We start from the raw sequence: 11,657 nt of genomic DNA, 5'->3' as shown, positions 1-11,657 counted from the left end.
TTTTCAAACACGTGTATATATTCAACCAAAACTCACGTTTCCTCGACGTTATATGACGTCAGTTGGTTGCCTGGGGTTAATCCCCTTTACCAACATGTCCTGCCTTATCGTCTCCCCCCAGGTCTTCTTTGGTCTTCCTCTCCTACTCCTTCCAGGAATCTGCACTTCAGCTATTCTTCGTATTGTATGATTAACGTCTCGACGTTGAACATGACCAAACCATCTTAACCTATGCTCTCTCATTTTGGCATCAATTGGTGCCGCACCTAGACTTCCCCTAATATACTCATTCCTAATTTTATCATTCTTTGTCACTCCACTTATCCATCTAAGCATTCTCATTTCCGCCACATGCATTCGTTGTTCCTCTTTCTTTTTCACTGCCCAACATTCAGTTCCGTGCATCATAGCCGGTCTTATGGCTGTTTTATAGAATTTTCCCTTCAGCTTCATTGGAATTTTTCTGTCACACAACACACCACTCGCTTCTTTCCACTTCATCCATCCAGCCCTAATTCTACTGCATGCATCTCCATCTATTTCTCCATTAATCTGTAATACCGATCCTATGTACTTAAAACTATTGCTTTTCACAATCATTTCACCATCCAAAGATACCATTTTATTTGTAGTAACTCCATCTTTAAATGAACATTCCAAATACTCTGTTTTTGTCCTACTAAGTTTTAAACCTTTTTCCTCCAGAGCTTGTCTCCACTGTTCCAGTTTTTTTCTAAGTCTCTTTCACTATTTCCTATTAACACTACATCATCAGCATACATTAGGCACCATGGAATACTACCCTGTAGTTTCGCTGTTATCTGGTCCAAAACTAATGAAAATAAATAAGGACTAAGCACCGAGCCTTGGTGCAATCCTACTTTCCCAATCCCAATCAAACTGGCTAAAATATGTTATTAAATTTAGTAAAAGATAGTTATTTTAGAAAGTCCAGTAATTATGTGAATATTAAATGTTTTACAACGACAAGATCGTGGTGACTGCGCGCATTGCGCATGCGCGTAACGATTTAAGAACGGTTTTGTATCGAGTTGGAAAAAACCTTATAAATTTGGGGAATTCTGTTGAAAATCTGGCAACTTTTAAAACACAATTTGGGGAAATAAATTTTTTGGGCCTGGCAACGCTGGATTTGCTTGTCTAGATAATTGCTAAAGCCGGACTCAAACGACTCGTGTACTTCGCAAGTACAGAATTATTCGCATACTTGGAAAGTATACGAGTGTGCGATTGCAATTGACAAACAGGGCACTCACACGACGACACGACGTGTACAATGTACAAGTACGCGAGCGTAAACATTTGGCTTAACGACCTTGACAAATGAATCAGTGGTATTGATTACTCATAAATAGACCAGGACATTTAGGAAAAAATAAATCGATATTTAAATACAGCACGTAGAAAGTTACAACTTTTTTCATTGTGTTCAGGATGACACCAGTAAAAAGTCAACAATAGAAACATGGCTCGAAATGCATAGTTGCATTTTAAAGTGCATGATATGCATCCAAAAGTGCATAAACATGTCAAAAAAAGTGTCCTTATTAGGACCAAATTTTGTTACTCTGGGGTTTTTGGGTCGCTGAGGACGAATATGCCATCAGACCTGACCATTTGGGCACCTGGTGTCTAGGTTCACTGCTAAGGCACGTCATCTAGAGTTTAGAGGGTTTTCGTCACTAAATTTATGCAAACATATTACTCGGGAATTTTTGGGGTAGCTGAGCAAAAATACGCCATCAAAATCGACCCCCCGTTGCACCTGATGCCCAAAAACCCTCCAAACTCCTGAAAATAACATGCCTTAGCATTTGTGTACCAGGGCGTCGGTTCTGATGGCGTATTCGTATTCAGCGACCCCAAAAAATCTTACAAAAGATAGAAAGTTATAGAAATATAGTAAATAAATGTAAATGTGAAGAATAAAGGAAAGGTCGGTACAATATTTTATTTGTTAAAGATCATTTAAATTATCTAAATAATTGAGTATCATGTACAGGCAAGCTAATGTTCATTTGCATTGCATATTTACAGAACAGAAGGAAAAAAAGGATAAAAAGAGAAAAAGCAGAATATAAAAAAATAAAATTATTGGATTTAGAAATAAAACTAATAGGCCTGGATCCGGCGCACCAAAAAAAGTTTATTAATAGCAAGCTGAAAATTTGGTAATAGCTTAATGGTGTCTAGTCGGACAAACTTTGATGTACGGGAACACTGGAACTTTTAATTATTGTGGAACAGTTTAAAAATTTGGAAAGTCAGATTACGAAAACATCCATGTATTTTGTCGGACAAAACATCCAATTGATTTGTTACCCTTTCATTAAACTCTCATGCAAAATCAGACTGCTATTACTAACCAACATGATTCCTGTCATTTGACATGTTCTTCGTGTTCCACTCATTAAAATGCCCAGTTGGTGATAAACACCAAACACCAGTCTGATATTTGCATGAAATGGTAACAAATCAATTGAAAGTTCTGTCTGACAAAATATGTGGAACGTTTTCGTAGTCTGGACGTTCCAAATTTTTAACCTGTTCCACAATTAGAACTTCCAGTGTTCCCATACATCAAAGTTTGTCCAACTAGACACCGTTAAGCTATTAACAAATTTTCAGCTTGCTATTAATCAACTTTTTTTTGGTACGTGGGATCCAGGTATATAAAAAAATGGGATAAACTACAATAAATAAAAAGTTTAATACATTCATTTTGCTTTTATTAATAAATATATTTACAATCTACCAGTGTTCATTTATTAACACTTATTATTTAGTGTTATATTGTTTTCTGAAATATTTTTATTATTTTTTATCGGTTGTAATTATTCATCGTTTGCTTCATCTTCAGTTTTATTCACAATATTATGAAGCACTCTAGTTGCAACAATCACAGTCATGTTGTCTAATTGTAGTCTCATTTCTAAGCCGAGTATAGGAAATCTTCATTTCCACAATCCATATTGCTGTTCTACTACATTCCTTGTTCATCATTAGAAAAGATACCACTTTCAAAATTAAGGGGCTTAGGGTCACACAAACATAACTACATTAAACTTCTTATTTAAGATTCACACGAACGTATGTCCACCTGCTTTAGTTCTGATTTGCACATGCATACTTAGGTACAGATAATGTTCAGTTACCATAACCCTAATATTTCTGTAGACGAAAATAAAACAAAATGTAGCTATGTTTGTGGGATTCTAAGCCCCTGAATTATGCTTCAGCCTACTATTATTAAAATTGTCTTATTTGATGGCCACAGTACAACAATATCTCAAATTTTAAATTTTGCATCACTGACTGGACATTCAATGCAAAAAATGATTTTCTGGACCTGAAAATTTCTGCATCCTGAACACCTGCAGAATCTATTTTAATTAAAGTATAACCCATTGCACTCATTATTCTAGGGAATACAGCAATCTTGTAAAAATCTTCAACAGCTTTCCAGCTCTTGATGATTCTTGCAATTGTAAAGGATACTATTTTTATAATTCTACCTGCTGAATCTCTGGACACTGCCTTAAAATCAGCTACATTTAATTGCATACTTCCTGATGCATAAAATCCAACAGAATTTGTTGCATGGGAGTAATGTATCCACCTCTAAAATAAATAAACAGCATTGTTTTTACTTAATATCAACAAATTTTTAGTCACTTACCTAATAGTGAAAGTTATTTGGTTTTCTATTTAAGAAGGCACAAAACTGTTTGTTTTCAACCTAAATCTTTGATAAAAATCCAGATCATCATAATAATATTATTATTGTTCAAAACAGTTTGTTCTTAATCTGTTCTGGTTCATTTTTGGTCTTCTGAATACAATAAATTTCTTGAACTAGACGTTTAAAGATTATACATAATTGTGCTTTTAAAGTACAATTAATTAATCCTAGTAATAATATAATATGTTAGTTATTGACTGTAAAGTTAACCTTAAAAGTTAAATACAAAAACAACAAACCATGAAAACAAATACATACTATGAAAACAACTGTTAACTGTTTTCTTTAACTCAACAAAATAGGTTATGTACCCTTTAAAGGAGAGCAAGTCTCTAGGTGGTGTATTTAAAAATCGATTTATTCCGGTGTTTTTAGTGCTAAATGCACTGGTCTAAATGAATAGTCGCAGTAAATGCCAATTATTTATACATTTCGTTTGATCGCCTCTGCAAGTATAGACAAGTATGTACTTCGCAAGTGTGCGAATAATCGTGATCCCTTTGACTCGGGTCTATTTTACCGACAACAGTTGGAAGACGAACGAGTGGCAACGAGTGACAAATAATTGTACGAGTAACCCACTCAGACGACATGGCAAGTATACGCAAGTGAAGATTATTCGCCAAGTACACGAGTCGTTTGAGTCCGGCTTAAGAAGAAATGCGTTCAATGTGCGTCCCCGTCAGGCAGGGTTGCCAGACCGATTTATACAATTCCCCCAACCTGAACTACAAATTCCCCCAAAAATGACATTTTTAAAAAAAATCCCCCAAAATTCATCTGCCATTTCTTCTTCTTTTTTATGAGCTGTCATCTGTCATCTCTTCTTCTTTTTGGACTGTCATCTGTCATTTTTTCTTCTTTTTTGGCTGTCAAGTGTCATTTTACCAGTGTAAATTTTAGTAGATTTTATACAATATATTGTAAATCTGCCATTTACATATCACAAAATGATTTTGTGTCATCTTCTGATACAGGACCAATCCATCATACATAGAATAATTAATTATTAATGACCCACACCATTAAAATTCTATTAAACAGATTACCTTTCTTTAAGTTCCGCATCCGATTCCCAAGCAACTCGGTATTTTCGGGTCAGGGTTGCCAGATTGGGGGAATTTCCCCCAAATTTGGGGTATTTTTTCTTATTTGGGGGATTTTTTGGGAGTATGCACTGAATGGGGGATTTTTTGGAGGAAAATTTTTTCGCATTGGGGTTTTTTGGGGTATAATTTTAAGAACACATTCCATTGCTTGGCCGATTTTGAATTTCAAGTTATAAACTGTGATTCACAAAAATCTTTGAATATAAATTCATTTACAGTCGATTCTGCCATCTAATACAAACTACTTAACTTATTTTGTAGAGCATTACAGTTTTCTTCAATAGCGACACAACAAAATTTGGTTTTTGGGCGCTTGATGGTGTATTTAAATATTCATATGTGAAACACAGAAAATTGTATCTCCAAGTTTAACTTTATTTACTTTTCTAGAATTAACTTTGAAGAAGGTTATATTTCTGGTGTGTTCAATAATACGCATAATTAATTTAAATTAGTGTTTGTAGACGTATTAATCTAAAAATATGCCTAAAGAAAAGGAGTATACCCGAAACAGGGTTGCCAGACCGATTTATACAATTCCCCCAACCTGAACTACAAATTCCCCCAAAAATGACATTTTTAAAAAAAATCCCCCAAAATTCATCTGCCATTTCTTCTTCTTTTTTATGAGCTGTCATCTGTCATCTCTTCTTCTTTTTGGACTGTCATCTGTCATTTTTTCTTCTTTTTTGGCTGTCAAGTGTCATTTTACCAGTGTAAATTTTAGTAGATTTTATACAATATATTGTAAATCTGCCATTTACATATCACAAAATGATTTTGTGTCATCTTCTGATACAGGACCAATCCATCATACATAGAATAATTAATTATTAATGACCCACACCATTAAAATTCTATTAAACAGATTACCTTTCTTTAAGTTCCGCATCCGATTCCCAAGCAACTCGGTATTTTCGGGTATACTCCTTTTCTTTAGGCATATTTTTAGATTAATACGTCTACAAACACTAATTTAAATTAATTATGCGTATTATTGAACACACCAGAAATATAACCTTCTTCAAAGTTAATTCTAGAAAAGTAAATAAAGTTAAACTTGGAGATACAATTTTCTGTGTTTCACATATGAATATTTAAATACACCATCAAGCGCCCAAAAACCAAATTTTGTTGTGTCGCTATTGAAGAAAACTGTAATGCTCTACAAAATAAGTTAAGTAGTTTGTATTAGATGGCAGAATCGACTGTAAATGAATTTATATTCAAAGATTTTTGTGAATCACAGTTTATAACTTGAAATTCAAAATCGGCCAAGCAATGGAATGTGTTCTTAAAATTATACCCCAAAAAACCCCAATGCGAAAAAATTTTCCTCCAAAAAATCCCCCATTCAGTGCATACTCCCAAAAAATCCCCCAAATAAGAAAAAATACCCCAAATTTGGGGGAAATTCCCCCAATCTGGCAACCCTGCCGTCAGGCGCGGATCCAGGGGGGGGGCAGAGGGGGCAATTGCCCCCCCGAGAATCTGAGGACAAAAAAAAATGTGTATTTATTTCTAAATTGAGGATAACGAGTGCCACTGGCCACACAGAAAAGAGCTTTATATATTTAGCGATTGTCCTATTCAAAGTTTGTTTCCGCGTGCAAATTTCCCGTGCTCTCTCGTCGAATAATATTCATTGAAACAGTTCCGTAAAGATTTTAATTTGCTTGCTGTAAAGCTTATAACAGTGCGCACGCCCTAGCGTTAGAAATTAGAAACGGAACTTCGATTAGATTAGATTGCGCTCGACATAGTTCCTTATTCTGACGCTAGAACGCGCGCATGTACAACAACAAATAAGATGCCATTTTGATGTCGGTGCTTATTTGTGCTTTGTTGTTGTTGTGAGCTGATGTTATGAAACGAGCTGCCAAAATTACAACGTTCTTCAAAAAGTTGAAGACAACGTCAGGTAAGGTTACTCTATTTCATAAGCCATAGTAATAAAAGCTAGTAGGTTAGTAGGTTTAATGGTTATTTTTTACGCTTGCTACGTTTTTGTTTACTGTTTAGGCTATTATTTAGGACTCACTAAAAATTAGTTTAACTTTACTTTTATTTTTTATTTATATTTAACGTTTTTTTGTGTTTAATTAGTCTACCCTTTTAAAGTAAAATACATTTTTTAATGTAAGAAATCAGATAAAATCAAATTTAATTGATTAAATGTTAATTTTGTTTGATTTTCACTTTAAAACAATTTCAGATAGCAGTAATGGTGAGACTGAGGGTGCAAAACGAGACGATGAAGATAAACCCGAATCACTTACAATAATTCGAGATGAAGTGGAAGTGGGACAACATGAGCAAAGCTCGCTTGCTGTGTCACAAAACCCAAACTTCGAAGTGGAAGTTTTCGGTAAGCCTTTTTTGTAATAGCGAGCAACAACATATAATCCTGCAAAAGGCACATATAGAGGATAAGAGCTTTAAAATGATACCCAATTTGCCTAGAAAAATAATTATTTAGGGGTTGATTTGTTGAGTACGAAAATCAAGTAAATTGTTTTAATAATGTGGATGATAACTTTTAATACAAGTTACATTTTAAATTAAACAAACTATTTCAAGTCTTAAGACCGCGTCCCACCATCAAATAATTTGATCAAACTTGACAGTTAGTGACACAAAGTGACAGTTAGTGACGTCACATCCTGAGTGTTCATTGTGGATAATAATGAAAAACTTTAATTTTAAATAAAGTACAAACAAGTTAGACAACACAATACAAAACATTTGATTAAACTAGACTGTTAGTGAGAGCACAGATTTTTAGAATTTAAAAAAAAACTGCAATTGTGACGTCACTTTGACGTACTTGCGGAGTTTGCTCAAACTGTTTGATCAAATTATTTGATGGTGAGACGCGGCCTTAATAGGTCTAGTCGATCAATTATTTCAAGGTTGTGTTTTTTTAGGAGATCCTCTGGCCTTGGATTCACACTCAAAAAGCAGTGGACCTACCAACTCCTCAAGCGAATCCAGACCTACAATTAACTCTGAAGGTAAAGTGAAAGAGCTCTCTTCAAATCATATCATCAAAGATATAGGGCTATATGTAAATAACAAGCCTGATGATTACACAAAATATCTTCTTTTGGAAGAACATTGGAAGCCACCCTCAAACTACGTGTATCCATATTCAGAAAACTCAAAGGGCGTTAAAAGGTATTTGTCTAAAACCCACCTAGAAAATCATACATGGCTTGTACTTTCAGAGTCGAAGAAAGGTTTGTTCTGTAAATACTGTGCACTTTTCGCCCAAGAAAAGGCAGGTCACAATAAGGGCGTGAAGCTGGGGAGACTTGTAATTGAACCTTTGACACGGTTTAAAGACTTAACAGGAAAAGATGGCGACTTGCAAACCCATGAAAGAAGTTTATACCATAAAACCTGTGTAGAAATGGGGAAAGACTTTTTGAAAACTTACAAATCACCTAATAAAGAAGTTATCAATCAGGTATGCTCTGAGCGGCTTCGTCAGGTTACAGAAAATCGTGAAAGGCTAAAGCCCATTATCAAAACCATTATTTTGCTCGGGCGTCAAAACATACCTTTTCGAGGTCACAGGGACGATGGTCCTATCAACCTAGACATTGAGACTTCAGCAGCAAATCAGGGGAATTTCAAAGCTCTCTTGCAGTTCAGAGTAGACGCGGGTGACAAAGCTCTCGAAAAACATCTTAATACATCATCTTCTCGAGCAACATATATTAGCAAAACAACGCAAAATGCTTTAATAGAGTGTTGTGGGGATGAAATTAGGGATGAAATTCTGAAAAGAATACTCGAGTCCAAATATTGGTCTATGATGTTTGACGAAACCAGTGATTTGTCTCATAAGGAACAGATTACATTAGTTGTCCGTTATCTTTGGAAAGATGCCGTAAGGGAGGACTTCATAACTTTTATTGATGCATACAATGCAGCAGCAGATGTAAATGGTAAAGAGTGTAAAGAGAACAAACTATCAGGGAAAACTCTAGGTGAAATAGTCTTAAGGAATGTAAAAGAACTTGGCTTAGACCTTAGTTACTGTGTAGGCATAGGTACAGATGGGGCTTCGGTAATGACATCTGAAGAATCAGGTAGTGTAACAAAGATCCAATCAGAGGCAGTTAGTGCAAAACGGCTTCCATGCTACAACCACGCCTTGAATAATTCTATTTCTAAATCTAATAAGATTCGATCCATAAATAATGCCGTTGGCATTATGAAAGAAGTCATTCACTTTTATAATCAGTCAGCAAAAAGGAATGCTGTTCTAACTGAACACGTAGGAAGGCAACTAGTGAGCCTCTGTGAAACTAGGTGGGTAGATAGACATGATGCAGTAATTTTATTTTTTTGTGCATTGCCAGAAATTGTCGATTCATTTACAGAGATAAGCGAATGGAAAGAGTCCGAGTCAGCCAAAAAGGCCGTATTGTATATCAACTCAATAACAAGCACTGAATTCATTTTTTCTTGCGTTTGTCTGGTAGATATTCTGAAAAGGACCCTTCCCCTAAGCAAGTTATTGCAAAAACCAAACTTAGACTTGAACAAGGCTTCCAATGCAGTGACAGACACACTGACATGTCTGAAGGATAGGAGACGAAATTGTGATGATCATTTCACAGAGTTATACTTGGAAGCTCTAACTACCTCTGAAAAGCTGGGCGTGCAGCTCAAAATGCCCAGAGTAGTGAAAAGCCAAAGGCATAGAGAAAACTACGAAGCAGAGACAGTGATGGAATATTATAGGATGTCCATGTATATACCACTTCTCGACAATGTCATCACTGATCTACAAACCAGGTTCTCCGAAGAAAACCTATTGTGCTTTGACCTCAACCTTTTAATGCCTGCAAATATGTTGAACACCAATGTCAGCGAAAAATGCTTGGAGTTGAACGTGAGGCTGCAGAAAGTTTGCCAGAACTTTAAAACTCTTTTGCCCAGTGATTCTGAAGTGGTACTTGAAGGAGAGTTAAGCATTTGGAGAGCGAAGTGGTCAAGGGAGAAAGAAGAAGGAATGAAAATTCCAAACTGTGCCATAGAAGTACTCAAATGCTGCGATGGAGATATGTTTCCAACTGTACGAACACTTCTACAAATACTTATCACACTACCAGTAAGTGTTGCAAGTGCTGAAAGGTCATTCAGCAGCCTTAAGCTCGTTAAATCCTGGCTACGGACAAGAATGGTTGAAGAGAGGTTGAATGGATTGTGCCTTTTATACATACATCGTGATATTGAGGTGAATGTTGAGAACGTAATTGAGCGTTATGCTAAAGGAGGAAAAAGAAGGCTGGACTTTATTGTTTAAGTTTTATGGAGAAAGTATGTAAATAATAAAGTAATGCTTTGAATCTTCAAAAAAGTGTTTTGTGTTTTTATTTCCCTAACCAAGTAGGCTTTAATGAATAAATCCAATTAAAAACTATAGATTTAAATTACAAAATATGATCATGTTTTAGTCTCTAGATTGTCTAAAAACACGAGTTTTCAGTTACATTTTTCCAGACCCAGACCCCCCGGAAGGTTCCCCACATAATCCTCCTTGCCCCCCCCCCCCCCCCCGAAATCATGCCCTGGATCCGCCACTGGTCCCCGTTTAGGATTTTGTCCTCTTCAGGGTTTGTAGTTGTAGTGAATGTATTGTGTGGCAGTAAAAGCAAACAGTCCGAAAAACACACTGGGGCAAGTGTCGTATCCTGGTGTTTTTCCTTGGTTATGTCGGACGGTGGTGTCCAGATGGCTAAAAGTCAACAGAGAAGAAAGTTTTGATGGATTGTTGTTGGTTCCATAGACATTTACGTGTACTGTCCGTGCTTTGCTCTCGACCAGTCTCCCTAGAAACCATTGTACAACGACAGGCGAACCTGCGTCCCTCGTGGGCGGTCAGGAGGTGACTTTTGAGCGTAGCGTGGACAGCAGTGTTGCCAATCGCATTTCTCTAGATTATCCTATAATCGCTCGAAAAATATCCGATTTGTCACGGAAAGGTACACTAGGTCAAAAATTATTCTGTTATTAAAATCAATGTTGCCAATTTTATTCTTTTAGTCCCCTTAACAACCATCAAATAACAAAATCCGTTGATTGTAATCAATTATCATTATGATAATTAACATAATTTATTGATTAATTAATTATTAATTATCAATTAACGTAATAATTATTGACATAATTGATTAATTAATCAATCAATCTCATAACAATTATTGTAATCAATTATGTTTTAAGCAACCCAATCAAAGTTGACATTGACAGTAATTAAATATTTGATAATGATCAGTTGATTCCATTTCTGATTAGCGTTCGAACAACCGGCCCTTTAATCTACTGGTTTCTCTATTTCACAGTTTAAAAATTTTCGTTTATAGATGAAAATCTCGTATCCTAGCTGATTATTACCTAATTCATGTATGTAAATACTGTTTACTTACTATTATTACATTATTCGTATTTTGTATTATCGTAAGTGTTAAATTCTAAATAAATAAATAAATCTAAATATTTTATTATTTGGATCGTTATATTAATTTATTATAATTATTTAAGTAAAAGAACAGTTTTAAGTATTATTTTATTAAAACGTAATAACTACCTAAAACTAGGTACTGGAAAAATAAATAATGAATCAATCAATACAAAATAAACTGCAGCTACATTAATAGCATAGGCGCAAAATTTCTGGTTTTCTGGCTTTTAAAATGCATTATTTTTTTTGAGTCCTGAGATAGTATTATTTAAAAATTTAAACGCAGAATGAAAGATTAAGGGACTTT

At 35.2% G+C, this 11,657-nt stretch overlaps 1 protein-coding gene across 1 annotated transcript; it reads left to right on the top strand.

Annotated features, from left to right (window-relative positions):
* Nucleotides 1–6,858: 6,858 nt before the first annotated feature.
* On the top strand, nt 6,859–10,427 carry LOC126886563 (52 kDa repressor of the inhibitor of the protein kinase-like). Its single transcript, XM_050653511.1, has 2 exons — nt 6,859–7,240; nt 7,800–10,427. Exons 1-2 carry the CDS (start codon nt 7,048–7,050, stop codon nt 10,190–10,192), a joined length of 2,586 nt encoding a protein of 861 aa, XP_050509468.1. The 5' UTR covers nt 6,859–7,047; the 3' UTR covers nt 10,193–10,427.
* The last annotated feature ends 1,230 nt before the right edge of the window (nt 10,428–11,657 follow it).

The sequence above is a fragment of the Diabrotica virgifera genome, chromosome 6 (assembly GCF_917563875.1).
Source record: "Diabrotica virgifera virgifera chromosome 6, PGI_DIABVI_V3a".
NCBI lineage: Eukaryota > Metazoa > Arthropoda > Insecta > Coleoptera > Chrysomelidae > Diabrotica > Diabrotica virgifera.
Note: the sequence above shows the minus strand (reverse complement) of the source record. Positions and strands in the feature narration are given on the sequence as shown.

What these genes read in the sequence shown, in the direction of transcription:
- LOC126886563 (XM_050653511.1), top strand. Translation starts at nt 7,048, where the DNA reads ATGTTAATTTTGTTTGATTTTCACTTTAAAACAATTTCAGATAGCAGT. An exon ending in CTTCGAAGTGGAAGTTTTCG is followed by an intron (nt 7,241 to 7,799) that starts GTAAGCCTTTTT and finishes GTGTTTTTTTAG; the next exon opens with GAGATCCTCTGGCCTTGGAT.